Raw genomic sequence first — 18,349 nt, 5'->3', positions numbered from 1 at the left:
ACATTTCTATTTGTTTATGTCGGAACACGTGACCAACAACGTGACATTACATGTCACGCTTTACCCCACATACGCACGAAGTGCGTAAGTAGGGGTAGTACACGTATATAGATATAGCAATTCCCTCTTTATACAAAGAGGGGAGACAGAAAAAAACAACCCTTTTAATTATACATATTGTGTATACACACCTTACCAAGTCTGCTCAATAGTTTAGTTATTTATTAATTATCAAAAACAAAAACAAAATTCCTAAAATAAGTTCTGAATAATATCTTCAAGTATTTAAAGAGGAAGACAGGGAGTCATAAATATACTTACTATATCATTAAAGGATATCATCATTATAATTATTGACTTCGATATAATGACTGACAGCTTCCCAATAAGCAAATCCGATTTGAAAATTGAAGATCTCTCAACAATTTTGATTCTTTCGACTATCAAATCCGATTTAACAATCGAGAGCCTTTGAATCGTTGAACCTGATCTAGTGATCAAGAGCACTTCATTTGCCGAATTGAATACATAGCACCTCAATCATTTACGCGTCGATAAGGTACCTAAGCATTCCGAAGAAATATCGATTATATTAAACATGCAACAAAATACCATATCTACACCTCTTTCCATCTCCCCTTCAACCAAGATTTATATCACTCCACTATAAACAAGTACACGTTAGCATATCTTCCTCATTGAACCTCACCCTACCCAACTCTAACATTCACACCATTCTCTCATCACAAATCAAAATAAACTCACCCTCTCAACTCCACAAACCACCTCTTCCCAGGCCTCCAACACATCGAATCCCATCCCCAACAAAACATCCCTATCACTCCCCACAACCCAATTCAAAACCACTCCCTTTCCATCCCCCTTATTTTTATTCTGTCGAATACTTAACATGACTAATCCTTGCAAGATTGTTTCTCGTTGCGCATTATTCGATGGGATGATTGGAGCCAGAATACCTCCTACTGTGTTATTTCCATTTCTGTTGTCTTCCTTTTCTTTCCCTTTAGCATTGGGATTGTTGGGATTTGTATGGGAAGTGGAATTAGATTGAGTAGGAGAAGAAGAAAGAACGGGCATCCAACGAGAAAGCATAGTTTCAGACCGAGAGATAATAATCGTACCCACGAGGCTCCCATCAATTGGTGATTTAGCCCTCACGATACCACAAGATTTTGGATCCATGATGGCGAGATTATAAAGACTATGAATTTCAGGTGACGAATGAGTCTGAACGAAGTCGAGAACTTGGGTTGCGGAGTTTGAAGGACCATGAATCAAATCAAATTGAAGGGATAAGCGTTGGATTGTTCCTAAGAGCCCTTCTGGAGGTGTCCAAATTGATACGTTACGAATTATCAGCGTGTATAGAAGTCGGGGAGAAAGGATATCCCAGCCATTTGTAGCGAACCAGCGTTTAAGACGTGCACCTTCGGTGAGGTCACTCATTGGAATACCAAGGTAGATAGCTGGGAGGGTAGAGCCGAGTTGAAGGTGAGTAATACCTGGTTTTTGGAGGAGATGACGGAGAGCGCGTTGATGGAGGGAGTGACCAATTGAGAGGTTACGTTTGGAAGGGTCAACAAATAATGTGGAAATTGTACCGGTGTGAGTACTGGGTAAATAACTGGTGGAGCAGAATCCAAATAGAGCTTGAGTACTGCTGTTGCGCACAACGTAATGAGACTCTTCAAGAGCATTATGATTTGCGGCGGATGGCTAAGAAGGGGAAAAGAAAGTGTTAGCGATTTTATAATTGAACGTAAATGCAAACATCATTCTGTAAAGAAAGATTCTGAAGTGCATACCATCTCAAAAGAGCCCGCTGTTGCACCCGCTAATGCCGATTGTTGATTTGGTGAAATAGTCTTCTCAATAGATGTAATAAGTGCTTGTAAACCTCTTGCATCTCTATCTCTATTATAACTCTCCACTAACCAATGCTGCCTCGATTTCTGTACTTTCCTACTCTTTCTAAGCGCACCAGGTAACGTTCCTTGAGGAACAAAATCCCCAAACAATGCCCTCACCAATGCTTTCATAGCTGTTTCCGTAAAATCAAAAGTACAAACATATGTCCCGATACTCTTATCCATAGCAAAATCATATGGAGAACTGACTGAAACCACAATCAATGACTTCTTCTTTCCTGCAGAACTAAGCATTGAACACATCATAGCTACATGTTTGGTGAACCCATTTTGATACAAATTTCGAGTTGCATCGGCCGTTATAATGATAATGGTTCCTGCTCTATTGATCAAATTTTCATGAACTGGTCGAACTCCATTTGCGGTATATGAAGTATGAAGAAGTCTTCCATGTCTTTGACGTGCTAAAGCTCTCCCTAATTCTCGAAATACGCCTTCACCACTCATGATTGATGATTTGTGTGATTTTTCAGATTCATTGTTGGTAGATTTTGCATTCTCGTGACCAAGAGTTGCGGTAGATGCTGGTAATGGCTTCACTAATGGTGTTAAAAGGAGAAGATCATCGTCATCTTCAGAGTAACTATTTGATAGCGGAAGTAAATGGCCTTTATCTCTCATAATAGTTATCGAGTTATCGTATGCTTTGGTAGATAAAGCGAGATGGCCAGGATGTAAAGATATCAGATGGCTAATGCCTGGAGGGTTCAAGGCTTTAGCCCAAGATGTGCACTGTGATTTAACCCTTAAAACTCGCTTCAGAGAGAGGTTTATACGTTCTCTAGAGATCATGTCGTTTTCCAGACCAAGTTTCAATCCCGCAATGGCTTCTCTTTGAACAGAGTAAGAGCGACATAGAAGTACTAGATCACATCCAGCTTCTACTGCCATGACGGTACCACCTCTAACTCCAATATCATGGCTTAATGCTTCCATTTCAAGACATTCAGAAACAACTACACCATTGAAGCCAAGATCGTTCCGAAGGAGATCATCCACAACTTGATCACTAAGACAAGCGTGCATGACATTCATTCCTATTCAGTGTTAATAATACAACCCAACAATACAAAAGATAAACAAACCGGCGTTTGCTATTGCACATCCACCAACCATAATAGAATCCATTCCTTCACGAATGGCATTTCGAAATGGAACTAGAGCACCAAGACTTAACTGTTCAAGAGTCTCTGTGATAATGGGCATATCAAGAGATGACCCTAGGAAATCTAGATTTCCATATGATGGGAAATGTTTTCCACAGGAAGCGAGTCCGGCATCCTTATACCCATTCATGGCAGCAATACCATATTGGGAAACTTCTTGAGGATCATCTCCAGTAGCCCTGACGCCCAATGGTTGATAACGAGCATTTGTCAAGACATCTAGACAAGGGCCCATTATCATATTAACTCCAACTGCTGATAATTCTTTGGCTGTTGCATTGGCAACTTCGTATGCAAGCTCTAGAGATCCGGTTGCTGCCATTCCCATCGCACTGGGAAATTGACAGATGTAATCTTCATCAAAAAGACTATTGACGCCGCCATTCTCTTGATCAAGAGCAATGATTAAAGGGACTAGATGACCAGCTTGGTGCGCGATCGTTTGGAGTTCCTGTACTAGATTTGCTGTCTCGCGGGCAGCTACTCAGGTCAACGATTGTCTATAAGGGAACTCAAAGAACAACATCATCATCGTATAAATGATATGCATGTGAAAGATATGCGCCTGGGAGGCGAATTACATGGCTGAAGCCATCATGGTGACAAGTCAAAGCCAATGCCAACTACTCATTGGACTACAAAACGACGGAAAAACAGAATACTACAAACAGAAAAAAGGGATACAAATTATTACATTTCATATTCTTGGTCGACAACAAAATAGCACCTAGATGATGATCTTCAATAAGAGTCCTGATCTGAGGAGTAACCTCGGTCCCTTCGAATCCCATCATAAAGCATCTGTAGTCAGAGATACCCGATTAGTATCCGGGAGCAAGAACATAATTGCAGAGCCATAAATCGTTGTCCCATACGGCTCGGTAGATTAAGAATATACTCACTGTCCCATGGCCCTTCATTTTGTTAGCCTACGTCCGAATCTCTATGTGAGTGGCCCAGAACCTACCAATCGAGGTCCTTCCACAAAGGATCCAATTCCTCTTCTGTAACATCCATCTTTGATATTTTCTGGCTGCTTTACAAATGTCGTTGTGTCCACACTGGACAACGTAATTTGGAGAGTGTAACAGGGCTATTAACTTGAGCGCAACGTTGGCTGAGAACCTAGGATAGTCGTCTGCTCCGCTTTCCGTGTGTAATTAAGAAATCATGATATGTGAAGAATACTATTGGATGGTGTCATACAAGGAAAAATGGAAATGAACGTATTCATCACAGCCGTCGCTTCTTTGCCAATATCCAAAAAGTATGCATGAAATATGTTTTGATGTATAATCATCAGCCTCACATATCCAGCACTTTGGGGTGTGTTACTTGAACAGATGTAAGTGGTTGGTTTCAGCTAGGATGTTGTAGGATGTATCAATGTACGAAGTATCTACCTAGTGATAAGTGGGTGGCTAGGGATGTTGTTCTTCCTCCATCTAAAATGGTCACATGATGTTACACGGCGGAATTGTCGAACTGTGCACCGTGGTGTTGTGGCCACCCATAATATCTTGATTCCTCCGCCCAGGCAAAATTCACGACTTTGATCATTCCAGACAACCCAGCATTTCTTCGAATTTGATTCAAAAATTCAGACCATAACATATAATCTCGGCGGCTTGGCATACGATCATTATCATCGAGTGATTTCAAGTGTGCTTGATAAATCGATTATTATTCGATAATCACTCGATGATCCGTCGATTCGATACGACGTTACATATGTATTTGCGGTCCCCTTACAACCTTACAACATACCTCAGATCCCAACGTTGATTGTTGATGGTAACTCTTCTTCCTCTCCACTCAATCAACCACACACACTATACCGGTCCAACGCTACGATACGGTGGATAGGATAGATGTACTATGACATGATACTGGTACTGACACTGGGTCATTCATTGTATGATACAACTGATAACATGAAATTTTCAGTTTGGAAGATACTTTGCCCTTCCAAGGTTGTTTAAGGTTATCATGTTTGAGATGAGCTAATGTTCAGATGTGCACTATCAAATCATCCCCAGTATGGCAGATGGGTAGGTAGGTATGGTCATATGTAAGTAGGTAGGTAGATATGGGCATATGTAAGTAGGTAGGTAATAACTATGGAAGGTACAAGTGAATTCTCAAGGTTCTTCAAATCTAGAGATATTCATTTTCTAGTGAATGAGATTGCAGTACTATTTGCATGATATCCTCAAATCTTCTTTCTCTTTGTCTCCTACCTTATTTCTTAAAACACTTTCTATCCTCCTACCTTCTTCTGTAACATAACTCTGCAATCAAATCCGCAATCATGCCATCGGCACTACCAACCTCGACTGCCAAAGTCACAAAGTTTACAAATTGTCGTCTCCTTAAGGGCGAATCTTTGGTAACCCAAGATCTCTGGGTCTCCTCCTTCACCGGTAAAATTATCCAAAGCCAGGAAGCTTTTTACGGTCAATTATGTGTACCAGATGAGGTTATTGATCTGGGTGGTCGCATTATCTCACCAGGTTTTATTGATACACAATTAAATGGAGCTTTTGGGTTCGATTTTGCTTCTATACCGGAAAGTGATGATCCTAATGCTTATGCAAAGGAATTCAAGAGGATTAATCAGTTGTTGGTTAAGACGGGTGTTACTTCACATTTACCTACTATCACATCATCGAGGCCAGAGGTCTATCATCATGTAAGTATTTGGAGTGATCTATATGGATGAACCTATACTAATAGTTTCCTCAAGGCACTTCCATTCCTAGGTCCCTCTGGAGCAAGTCGTCTTGCATCAGATGGAACCGAATCACTCGGTGCTCACGTCGAGGGACCATTTCTCGCTCCCACAAAAAATGGAATCCATCCCCTCCCCGTCCTGTTAGCTCCTAAATCCAACGACCTCACTTCACTCTCAGATTGTTACGGCCCCTCAAACCTCCTCGGAAATATCCGTCTCATAACTGCTGCCCCCGAACTTCCACACATGACTTCCCTCATCCCAACCCTTACCTCCCCCCCTCACAACATCATCTTCAGCATCGGCCACACAGAATCCACTTACGAAGACGCCACCGCCGCCATCACCGCCGGCGCAACAATGATAACCCACCTCTTCAACGCCATGCGTCCTCTCCACCACCGCAATCCCGGAATCTTCGGTCTCCTCGGCACAACCCCCACCACCAATTCCTCCCCCTCCACCACACCTCCCTCCTCTCCCCTCGTCACTCAAAACATAATCCCTTCCCTCCCCAAACCCATAACCCAACGCCCCTACTTCGGCATCATAGCCGATTCCATCCATCTCCACCCCACCACCATAACCCTCGCCTACAATGCACACCCCTCAGGCCTCATTCTCGTTACAGACGCCATGCACCTCGTCGGTCTCCCCAACGGTCGCTACGCCTGGAACAACGATTTCATCCTCAAAGACGGCATCCACCTACGTCTGGAATCCGATGGCAAAATCGCAGGCTCCTCCATAACGCTCGTAGAATGCGTATCCAATTTCCTCAACTGGACAGGATGCAGTGTAGCCCAGGCGTTAAAAGCAGTTACGGAGACTCCAGCGAGAATGCTGGGGTTAGAGCATGTGAAGGGTGGATTGGAGGGCGGAATGGATGCAGATTTGTGTGTGTTGGATGTGATGGTTGAGGAGGGCAGGAAGCGGGTTGTCGTGGATGAGGTGTGGAAATTTGGCGTTAGGGTTTTTGAGAGGGAGGGGGAGGAGAGGGGAACAATTATGAGTTAGGGAGATGGAATCTTGGTTTAGGCTCGAGGGTGAATGGATGCTAGGAGATAGGAGGGGAATTGCATTTTGTCATTGCTGGGAAGGAAGACTATGAAGGCTTCTTCAATCGGGGTTTCGATTTCTCTTCTTTTGTATTTACGGATTAAAAAAACATAGCGAGCACCTCCATCAAATTGCCAAAGAACGACATAGATAGAAATTGGTTTCACAGCCCAAGTCAGAACGAAAATACATAGATATAGATACCTAGCTGTTTATCTAAATAGATACTCTTGATACTCTTGATACCCTGCATACTTGTGCTTTATGTCCATGTGTATATTGAATTGTTACAAGTATCGCACACACAACACACACGTCATTACGGAACACAACAATGATTATTAATATATATTATTTTATTCATTTCTCATTAACTCTCATCTTGTCTATGTAGTAATACAGAGGATTCCTGGGAATCTTAGAAATTTAGTGTAGGTGAGTTGACTTTAATGTAAATAACTTCCGTTTCGCTCGCCAAAATAACAAAAGAAACAGAAGGGACTCGGTATCTTATAAAGATACATATTGTCAAAAGAAGAAAATAAAGAGAAAAGTAGAGAAGCGCCACGTAGATCTACTCCCGCAATCCGTAAAGACTAATAATTCCGCTACGAAGAGAAGAACTTGTTATCTTGTGTCCATGTAACCCAATGTGATCTTCCCATAGCCAACATTATCAAATCCGTACCCAAACTACCAACCACAGTATTAAACTGATACAATTCTGCTTCCCATACGGTCAGGAATTAAATCTGGAGTAATGCTTCTGCGAATTGGATACTCGGTAGCTGGTGCTGCCAAGAAAGTGCTTGTGAGAGGTTGTGGAGACTTGATGGTGGGTGTTTCTTTGACTAAGCTCTCTGCCATAGGTGCGAGAGGGACGGTACGCTTAGGGCCCGTACGAGCAGCAGATGGAAGAATTTGTTCGAAACCTTCATCGGCGGCGACTTTCTCGATTGATTTCCAGTACTGTTTGCAATTTTGTTAGTAACCGAGTTCAACTGGTGAAGGAAGGAAGTTGGTCATGGAGGGGTAAGTGGATGGCGGGGTAATGTAAGGTGGGGCAATTACTCTGACTGTCTTAACTCGAAGCTCAAGTGTTGCATCTTCATCTGCAACAATCATTGGATGTGGATGCATCTGTAAAGAAGAGAGAGTCCACATGTGGTTTACACCTTCTTCAATACATTTTGCCAGAGCCAAAGCTTTGTGTGCTCCAGTGATAATGATGACAACTTCTCTAGCCTCCAAAATAGTTTGAATGCCTACTGTCAAAGCCATCTTTGGAACCTTCTCCAAATCATCATCGAAGAATCGGGAATTGGCGATGATTGTATCATATGCCAGAGTCTTGACTCTTGTGCGGGATGCGAGGGAAGATCCAGGCTCATTGAATGCGATATGTCCATCTGGTCCGATTCCGCCAAGGAACAAATCGATTCCGCCCTTTGCTTTGATAGCTTCCTCATATTGTACGCATTCGGCCTCGAGATTCTCGGCATTGCCATTTAAGATGTGGACGTTTTGAGGAAGGACATCAACGTGGGAGAAGAAATGCTTGTACATGAATGTATGATAGCTTTCTGGATGGTTGCGTGGAATACCAATGTATTCATCCTATGCAGTTCCTCCCTGTTAGTGATCTGACTCTCAACACTAGAGATAAATGCAGCTTGATGTGCAAAGTTTAGACATACCATATTGAAGGTGACAACATTTCTGAATGAGATTTCACCAGCCTTGTACTTTTCGACGAGTATCTTGTATATGCCAATAGGGGAGGAACCAGTAGGGAGACCAAGAACGAAAGGATGGTCTGGGGTAGGTCCGAAAGCGTTTATACGATCTAACTAAATGTCAATCGATGTTTGTATCTTCAACCCGAGGTATCTTCTTACCAACAATGTACTGCGCAACATAGGCCGATGCCTCTTTTCTGCCATCTCTGATGATGAATCTCATTTTGATTGTGTTTGAATTAATGTAGGAAGTTATGAGGATTTTTGGAGTGTCGATATAAAGGTATGTAGGTGTTTGTAGGTTGTAATGTAAGTTTGCAGAAAGTTTAGGTATGATTATGTTCCCGCAGAGATGGAGTATACGGCATGCGAACAGTGAATATAAAACCGAAGATTATCTGCCCAGTAGGTCATCAGAGAAATTGGTCAAGTGGTTTGACGTACCTACCATACTTTACTGATATGGGTTTCGTCGCAGGATGTTGGCATCGACCCATTAGCTTCCACGCATCACAACAAGGAAATGCAAGCTTTCGTCGACAAACCTTGATAGAAACATCTCATGGTGGTGTTGTTCATTGGACAGTTTCAAGTATGGTGACCTTCAACTCTATCATTCTGCCCCTCCATCATCTTGATAGTGCATGGAACGTCACGACGACCCAGTAGTGATAGCCTTACTGATATCGGTAGTCTGATAGAAAGAAGTATGGTAGTTTGCTTACCCCACAAGATCGATACATCTCCACTAACGGCTGTCACAATGAGCTCTGGAAGCCCCGAGTCATAAATTGGTCAGTCAATAATAAGTTCCGATGAATGATCAAACACTTTGACCATTTCATTGGTGTCTCAAATCAAAAATTGTTGGTCGTCGTACGCCCAATTACACCCACGATACCAGCTTTCGAGGAGCCCTCCAAATTTTGATGGTGGTGAAGTTTCATGGAAGAAGGGTCGGGGAAATTCCAGAGAACGTTTTGATGGATGGTTGGATGTTTCTTCTTGCTGTCTTACCGTTACATTCGCTTAAAGCTTATCCCGATCAGAATTGTGGATGGGAGAAATGGACGCTAGATTAATCAATGAATTAATTCCTGAGTTACTGAATTAGGTACTGCAAAAGTTGGATCATGGAGATGATTGATTTTCCGTCTTGGTATTTGGAGTCTTGAAATCATGGAGGAATATCAGCAAGAAACTGCTAGGACATATCGCATAGTAACTGATGAGAAGTTGATATCCAGAATCCAGTCTGTACGTTTGTTTACACTAGAAGTGATCATTATTGATGCCTAGATAAGCTTTCAAATCTTCTCACTTCCTCCTCCCCGATGATCCTTCTTTGAGTTCTCTCACATTTTCTATGATATATCGATGGTGGTGGTGGGACGGAGATCAAAATGCTCTCTCCCCAATTGTAACGTTGCTTTCAACCGAGCAAAGCAACTAATCATTTTGCTAGCGATGATTGTATTGGAACCCCCCCATCATGATATTACCATATACGGTTTAAGTTCAATGCTACACGAACCACATAGCATGGAATTTTGACCTTTTGACTCATGGGAATGCTTTTGAAGTGTTTCTCTGAGTCTGATTCTGATTCAGAGTCGGATGCTTTGTCGGATCTACTACTACCTAGGCAATTTAGATAATATCCATAGTCATCCAAAGATAGGGAAGGGGCCATTATGCAGGGGCATATCCATTTTCGATGGCCTTGAGGATCTTGTCCTGCTGAACAATGCAGCGATGCAGAATTATCAACTTTTAAACAGAATGGAGGGACGGCTCAGAGTCGGACCCTTTCTTTCCAAGTAGCTTGTTTCAATTGAAGAAGGTAACTTTGGTTAATCTATTTTCATTACGATTGGGATCCAACTTTCTGGGAAATGACGAACCGAGTGAGGATACGATGTTACTCCCAAACTATTTCTTTCCTAGTTGTAACTTGTAGTATCCTCCTCAGTCTTGGCTTAAACTGTTTCCCCTTATCCTACCCATTCAATCTATTCTTGGAGCTGGGTAACCAATTGTTTGATATTGCATTCCCCATGAATGATGGCGCAATAGTTACTCCTTCCAGGAAAGTAACAGGTCTTGTACGTATTTCTTCCATAGACCTCCATTCATTCATTCATCCATTCATTCCAGCTTGTTACCACAAATCGGCCGAAACGTCTAGCCTACTTAATTTTTATGAGCACGAGGGTAAAAGTCCTACTACCATATTTCTTTTTTACATCGTGTACCTCTACCGCCCAATCTGACCTTTCCTTTTACATCTACTGGATCCATTTTTTTGACCCAATTGAAGTTTACCATCTTTTCAATCTTTTAGTTGTTTAAACTCCCTTCTTCATCTTTGTTGTGATATGGAGCAGGCGGGACCGTATCAGCACTACCCTAGCACTTTCGTAATTTAGCGCGTCAGTCTCATTGAGTATTTCCTATATGTATGAGGACTTCATATCATGCAGCCGCTCATCGCTGCCATGTATAGGGTACGACAGGCTTTCTATGCCGCATTTATCAAATCTTTTCTTAAAACAAAGTCGATCTTAGAGATCATTATCAAATTCTGGATTGCGCCCTCGACTATCAAACGAATCAAGGACGAAAATGTCGATGTAAAGGAGATTTCACTGACGAGAGTCAAGAAGTTTCTGGACGAGGTTGAAGCTGCTTTCAAAGATTCTACGACAGAGGCCTCCTTGCTGGCATTATCAGATGGCTTGAGAAAAGAGTTCGCGGAGAGCTTATTGGAAAATCTACAATGTATGCTTCCTTCATACAATCATCAATTACCTAGTGGTCATGAATGTGGAACATACCTTGCTCTAGACGTTGGGGGGTCGACTTTTCGGGTGGCTTTGATTAAACTTGCTGGGAAAGGATGTGAAGGGAAAGAGATGGAGATTATTGAGTTAAAATCTTTCAAGATAAAAAGTGCTGAAAGACAGCTTGTCGGGGTGCAGTTCTTCGATTGGATGGCAGACCGGATTGTCGACACTCTTTCCGGGGGAAAAGAACGACATGAAATGTTGAAGGCACCCTTATCCGTGGGATTGTCCTGGTCTTTTCCTATCAAGTATGATCATCAAGATAATTATCCAATTCGAAATCAGCTGACGATAGCTTCACAGTCAAACATCGCTTAGGGGCGGTCTTCTCATGGGCATGGGCAAAGGATTTTGTGCTGCCGATGGATTGATTGGCAAAGATCTAGGCGACTTGATTGAAGAGTCTTGCCTGAAAAGAGGACTCAACGTTCAATTGAATGCCATTGTGAACGACTCTTCAGCAACATTACTCTCCAAAGCATATATAGATCCTACAACTCGTTTCGCATTAATCTTGGGAACTGGTTTAAATGCTGCAGCTCATCTTCCTGTCCATATCTTTTCACAGCCAAAATTTGGGATCCGTCCTGCATCTTGGCATGATTGCGCAAAACATGTTATTGTCAACACGGAACTCTCAATGTTTGGTGGAAGTTATCTTCCGTACACAAAATGGGATAAAAATTTGAAGGCAAATCACCCTCGACCAGACTTTCAGCCATTCGAACATTTCGCGAGTGGTGGGTACATAGGAGAGATCGTACGATTAATATTAATTGATGGAATTCAGAGCGCAGGGCTATTTGGAGGAGTGGTGCCTGCAAATCTAAGGGAGAAATATTCGCTAGAGACCGAAACTCTCTCATACATCGAAGCGTAAGTGGCCGACTAAAGAAACCCCCCTATGTAGTTTCCGACAGGTTTATTCATTGATAGTTATTAAACTAAACTAACACTACTTTTAGCGACACAACTCCGTATCTTACAACTGCTATAGAAATATTCACCACCCGTCACCCATCCTCTCATATCCCCACCGAAGTCGATCTTCGTGCCTTACGACTCATAGCATCCCTCGTAACCCTTCGCTCTAGCGGCCTCATTGCTGCTGGTGTCCACGCCCTCTGGCACATGCGTAACACATCCGAATTAATTTCACTCGCCAATTCAGCTCACACAGTCGTTGCTTACAATGGCTCTGTGCTGGAAAATTATCCCGAATTTCGCAAAAATACACAAAAACATATTGATTTGCTGGTAGAAGCAAGTGGTGCAAGAAGTGGTATTGTGGAGTTAATGTATGCGGAGGAGAGCTCACTGCTGGGAGCGGCAGTCGCGGTGGCTTGCTGCAATGCTTGAATGGCAAAGATAAGGAGTGCGGTGACAGGTAGCATAGTTTTGCATCGTCTTGCATATCATGAATATGGCATACTGGCAGTACATAGGCATGATACTCTTTTAAGCGGGATTAGGTGTGACATGGGCATAGAAAATTTCTTTTTAAAGCATCGTCTTGGAGTTTAGGATCACACAGTTGATATTATTAGTATCATTCATGAATTACAAGAAATTTAAGAATAGATTCTACATTACTCCCCTAAAAATATTCATCTCTGTTGGTTTGAGAAGGATACGGAAGACGTAGCACCCCACGTATTCGTCGGTCCTAAATGTCTATATTGGATTCTATCTAAAAAGCTAGCTAAGTATAAGAAGTTGTCGGTTTTATATAAACATTATAAAAAGAGCTAGTCTCTTCTGCTTTCACTTGAGGCTATTGTATCCTATATTTACTAAAGATCATAATATAATAGCTAATGAATTAAAGCTATTTACTAGATTCTAATAATTAGTATTCATATAATTAAGTTATTTAAAACCTTTATTTCTTCGAATTAGAATAGAATAATTAGATTATAATAGACTTAGGATTTATATCGAAGAAAAAACAAATCGGAATTGATTACTATCGAAATCTTTCAATACTCTAATTATTCTAATGAAATTCGAAGAATTAAAAGCTTGAATTGTATAACAAGTAAATATATATATAATGAATTTATTATAGGTTATGCGCTTAGTATGAGATAGACTAGGCTTAATTAAGAATAGTATTATAAATAGTACTATATGAGAAGCTTAGACTTATAGAATATATAAATAGAATCACTATATAGAAAGCTTGATTTGATTATGAATATATCGACAAATTATTTAATATATATAAAAGTAAGTATTGTAAAAGAGTAGAAGGTAATGTTACGGGAGCTGCCTTTAGGGTTATATGGAAATGTCTAGAGATCTCTCAAGATAGTTTAAATTAGATTTCAAGTAGGAATTCAATAAGGTTATAACTAATTGCAATTCTCGTAATTATAGTAATGAAACTAATGATTGTTCTTAAGCACAAAGCTTTATATTATAATAAGGCCTGTTCTCTTTATATAAACCTTCTTGCTTTATAGAACCTATAATTCTATCCTACTTGAATCCCTTGAATCCTAAGCTCCAAAAGCTCCTAGCTCCTTAGATCCTAAGCTTCAAAGGCTCCAACGTCCTATCACATAACACTTATCACATAATCCAATGTTACTCGTCGTAACAGGTAATAGGATTATAAAGTAAGTCTTTATATATACTATAGAAATGTTATTATAAAAGTAATATCTTTAGTAAAGAAAAGAGAAGAGAGTCTTTAAAGAATATATAATGTAATACATAAAGAGTATAAGAGTATAAATAGGAATTGACTGCTTTTTTTAATCTATATAATTAAAAACTTTGAATATTAGCTACAAGAAATTTCACGTGATCTGTGTATGATAAGTATAAAAAGTTATAGGTCTTATATAAATGTTTTTTTTACTTTCGCTTGAGACTATTATATTCTATATTTACTAAAGACCATAATATAATAATTGATTAATTAAAGCTATTCACTAGATCTTAATAATTAATGTGCATACGCTAGAAACTTTCTTTTATGATTTCAATTCATAACTTTATTAGAATCTAGCAAAATTACCTTCTTTATCATTTTATTTTCTTTTAACTTATTTTATTACTTTAATATTAATTTTATTTATATTAATAAAGTTAAGAAATACTTAACATAGTTTTTTCATTATTATTGTATTAATTAGATTAATTAGTTTATTAATTTATTTAACTTCAATAATCTCTTTTTTTATAAGATTAGTATAGTACTATAATATCAATTATTAATCTCTTTTCATTAATTATATCTAACTTGATGAGTAAATCATATAATGACTTTAAATTAGTATATAAAACTAATTGAATCTCTTTATTAAGAATAATACTAATTATAAAAGTAAATACTATACTAATATCAAATTCTTAGACTAATTCATATAATTTTAAAGTTAGAATATTATATATAACTCTTTTGTATTTAATAAATAACTAATAAATAATATTAATATTATTATATTTATTTATTATAATAATAATATAGTTTATTTGGAATGAATAATTCTTATTATTAGTAAAAAAGATATTAGTAAAGATAATAATCTTAAATGAATTTAAATCAAATAGTATATAATTAAATCCTTTAGCGAAATTTACTTTTTGTTATTTGATATATTTATTTAATATTGTAATATTGTTTTTTCTAAATTGTATTGTTTATATTACTATCGATAAATTAAAAGATACTTTAGATTAATATATAATTATAATATATATATTACAAACTTATTATATAATATATTAATCATATATAAAAATGTCGGAACGTACGATCACGTGCTTAAGCGAATCACATGATTCTTCCCACTATATATATAATGGGAAGAATCATACCTTATTCTAGATCATCTCAATTTATATTATTTATTTTATATAGAAAAACTTTTTTTTTCAAGTTTTACGAAGGAGTAGAAGAATAGTCTACTTCTATTCATTCTTATATAATAATTGAACCTCCTCTTTTCACTCTTAGTTCTTTCAAATTCAATTAAATATAAATATTCTACTCAATTAAATTAATTTAATATCTCTTTTTCTTTGATTACCCCACCCTAGTGAATAAAACTCTTCCTCATTTATATAAAAATTTTAATTCAATTTATTCTTTCCTTATTTTCTTTAGTTTGATTATAAAATAAAGAAAAAAGAGGATTTTTAGTTCAAATTAGTTTTAGGTTTTAAGAAACTTAGTTAATATAATTCGCTTTTTATATTATACATTTCGAATTTTTATTATAAATGGAAATTTGACTTATATCAAAACATATGATTATATACTTAAATAAATTATATGATTCTTTTTATTATATATATAATAGGAAGAATTATATCTTATTCTAAATCATTTTAATTTATATTATTCATTTTATATAGGTTATACAATGCTGTATATAATGATTTAAGTTGATAATTCTTTTTCCTTAAGTGATCTCAATACTAATTAACGTTTATTTTCTTGCTGAAGGTATTTATAAATTAAATCACTTTTTGAGGTTTCGTATGAAGGTATTCATATAAAAATGAAAAAAATGGTTTAGGTTATTTAATGAGATATTCTTTAAGAAGACGAACAAGATTGTATTAGATTATATTTATATATAATTTATATAAAGGATTAGAATACTACATTCTTTATATTATCTTCTTCGATTAATATACTAATAAGAGATTCTTAATTATAATTGTATTTTTTTTAAAATTGAATAAATTAATTAATTTATAAACTAGATTATTACATTTATAGAATTTAATAAATCGATAGTTTAATTTGTATTTATTATTGTCGGAACACGTGACTAACAATGTGACATTACATATCACGCTTTACTCTATATATATATAAAGTATGTAAATGGGGGTAGTATATATATATAGATATAGTAATTCCCTTTTTATATAAAGAGGGTAGATAGAAATAAACAATTCTTTTATTTATACATATTGTATATACACACCTTACTAAGTCTGCCCAACAATTATATCCTACTCAAAGCTCAATATACTTTTCGAATTCGAAACCTTTTCTTTTTTATATAAAAAGATGTTACGGGAGCTGCCTCTAGGGTCACGTGGAAGTGTCTAGAGATCTCTCGAGGTGGTTTAGACTAGACTTCAAGTAGGAATTCAATAAGGTTGGTAACTGGTTGCAATTCTCGTAACTATAGTAATGAAACTAATGATTGTTCTTGAGCACGAAGCTCTACATTATAATGAAACTCATTCCTTTATATAGACCTTCCTGCTCTACGAAACCCATGGTTCTGTTCTACTTGGATCCCTTGGATCCTAAGCTCCAAAGGCTCCAACGTCCTGTCACATGACACTCATCACGTGATCCAATGTTACCCGTCGTAACAAAAGAATTATTCTACTACCCTCTTCTATTAGGAACTTTTTATTAAACCCTCCTCCTTTATTCTATAGTACAAAACCCTCTTTTTATATAACTATTAAGTCAGAAAAAGGCCTACTTATTATCTTTAGTAAATCTAATTTATTTTAATTCGAAAGGGTAAAGAAAAAAGGTTATAAAGTTAAAGAGCTTATTATAATACAAATAATTATTTAATAAAATAACTTTAAAATTCTGTACGAATTCGACCTTTATTCGTACCCTTAAGAGAATATACTAAATTGAAGCTTTACAAGCTTCCAGTCATTATTCCCTTACTAAAAAGATTCAATCTCCTATATTTCAAGTTTTATAAAGAAGTAGAAGAATAATCTACTTCTATTCATTCTTATATAATGATCAAACCTCCCCCCCTCATACTCTTAGTTCTTTTAAATTTAATTGAATACGAATACTTTATTCAATCAAATCGATTTAATATCTTCTTCCCTTTAATTATCTTATTTTAATGAATAAGACTTTTCTTTATTTATATATAACTTTCGATTCGAATTATTCTTTTTTTACCTTTTTTAATTAGAATTTAAAGAAGCTTTATTCATAGAAATGACCGTATTAGAAAAAGATTTATAAGAGATTAATAAAAGCTAGAAAACTAGATTAAATGAAAAAGCATAAAATATAACTTTATTCCCTTAAAAGTAGAATATTAAGAATGAATATACCTTTTAGATTTAAGAAAATTATGTATCATGTTGCTTATATAATTAATATTAGTTATTGATTAGAGTCTACTTCTTCTTTAAGACTAAAATACTAGTCTTATTCTCTTATAAATTATATTTTACTATATGCTTATAATCTATAAGAAGTTTATAATCTTAAGATAATTAATAAAATTGAAAGAAAATTGATTTCAAATTAGAATAAGTATTGAACAGACTTGATAAGATATATATATATAATATATATAAGTAAAAGGATTGTTTATTTCTATTTATTCTTTTTATATAAAAAAAGAATTACTATATCTATATCTATATATATTATCCTTATTTATATATTTTATATATATGTGGAGTAAAGTATAATATGTAATGTTATATTATTGATTATATGTTTTAATATAGGTTTAACTTTCTTTTTTGTATAAATAGAATTCATATGAATCAGATTGATATTTGAAACTTATAATAGATAATTATCTTATTATTTAATTCAATCCCTGTTTCTTATAATAAATTAAATGAGTATAATAGACTTTGTTTTAAATTAATTAAATATTATACTAGAAAATCATTAAAATTATTAAAATCTAAATCATCTCATTATATATATATTTTCTAGCTATATTAAATAATATATTTAGATTCGATATTATATTAATCCTTTTGAAATTATAGAAAATTCGAATTTAATTAATTATTTGAAATATATATTAATTGCTATTAAAATATAAATAATTTATATTATTAGTTATCCTCTATTTATTATTAGTTTTGTATTGTA

At 36.6% G+C, this 18,349-nt stretch overlaps 4 protein-coding genes across 4 annotated transcripts; 2 read left to right on the top strand and 2 right to left on the bottom strand.

Moving 5' to 3' along the window:
- Positions 1-750: 750 nt before the first annotated feature.
- EAF01_010026 (uncharacterized protein) lies at positions 751-4,132 on the bottom strand (the record flags this gene model as incomplete). Its single annotated transcript, XM_038918282.1, has 6 exons — positions 751-1,737; positions 1,827-2,986; positions 3,035-3,595; positions 3,810-3,916; positions 4,018-4,029; positions 4,083-4,132. 6 exons carry the CDS (start codon positions 4,130-4,132, stop codon positions 751-753), a joined length of 2,877 nt encoding a protein of 958 aa, XP_038766252.1.
- A 1,080-nt stretch (positions 4,133-5,212) lies between these two features.
- On the top strand, positions 5,213-7,153 carry EAF01_010025 (uncharacterized protein). Its single transcript, XM_038918281.1, has 2 exons — positions 5,213-5,807; positions 5,862-7,153. Exons 1-2 carry the CDS (start codon positions 5,427-5,429, stop codon positions 6,864-6,866), a joined length of 1,386 nt encoding a protein of 461 aa, XP_038766251.1. The 5' UTR covers positions 5,213-5,426; the 3' UTR covers positions 6,867-7,153.
- Positions 7,154-7,616: 463 nt separating this feature from the next.
- On the bottom strand, positions 7,617-8,870 carry EAF01_010024 (uncharacterized protein; the record flags this gene model as incomplete). The annotated part of the gene is made up of 4 exons (XM_038918280.1): positions 7,617-7,877; positions 7,980-8,525; positions 8,606-8,754; positions 8,807-8,870. The coding sequence occupies 4 exons, from the start codon at positions 8,868-8,870 to the stop codon at positions 7,617-7,619; spliced, it is 1,020 nt and encodes a 339-aa protein (XP_038766250.1).
- A 1,765-nt stretch (positions 8,871-10,635) lies between these two features.
- On the top strand, positions 10,636-13,090 carry EAF01_010023 (uncharacterized protein). Its single transcript, XM_038918279.1, has 3 exons — positions 10,636-11,741; positions 11,797-12,369; positions 12,459-13,090. Exons 1-3 carry the CDS (start codon positions 11,125-11,127, stop codon positions 12,850-12,852), a joined length of 1,584 nt encoding a protein of 527 aa, XP_038766249.1. The 5' UTR covers positions 10,636-11,124; the 3' UTR covers positions 12,853-13,090.
- Positions 13,091-18,349: the final 5,259 nt, after the last annotated feature.

Source organism: Botrytis porri (genome assembly GCF_014898465.1).
Source record: "Botrytis porri strain MUCL 3234 chromosome Unknown BPOR_015, whole genome shotgun sequence".
In the NCBI taxonomy this organism is placed as follows: Eukaryota; Fungi; Ascomycota; class Leotiomycetes; order Helotiales; family Sclerotiniaceae; genus Botrytis; species Botrytis porri.
Note: the sequence above shows the minus strand (reverse complement) of the source record. Positions and strands in the feature narration are given on the sequence as shown.

What these genes read in the sequence shown, in the direction of transcription:
- EAF01_010025 (XM_038918281.1), top strand. Translation starts at nt 5,427, where the DNA reads ATGCCATCGGCACTACCAACCTCGACTGCCAAAGTCACAAAGTTTACA. An exon ending in GGCCAGAGGTCTATCATCAT is followed by an intron (nt 5,808 to 5,861) that starts GTAAGTATTTGG and finishes AGTTTCCTCAAG; the next exon opens with GCACTTCCATTCCTAGGTCC.
- EAF01_010023 (XM_038918279.1), top strand. Translation starts at nt 11,125, where the DNA reads ATGCAGCCGCTCATCGCTGCCATGTATAGGGTACGACAGGCTTTCTAT. An exon ending in TCCTGGTCTTTTCCTATCAA is followed by an intron (nt 11,742 to 11,796) that starts GTATGATCATCA and finishes ATAGCTTCACAG; the next exon opens with TCAAACATCGCTTAGGGGCG. An exon ending in ACTCTCTCATACATCGAAGC is followed by an intron (nt 12,370 to 12,458) that starts GTAAGTGGCCGA and finishes CACTACTTTTAG; the next exon opens with CGACACAACTCCGTATCTTA.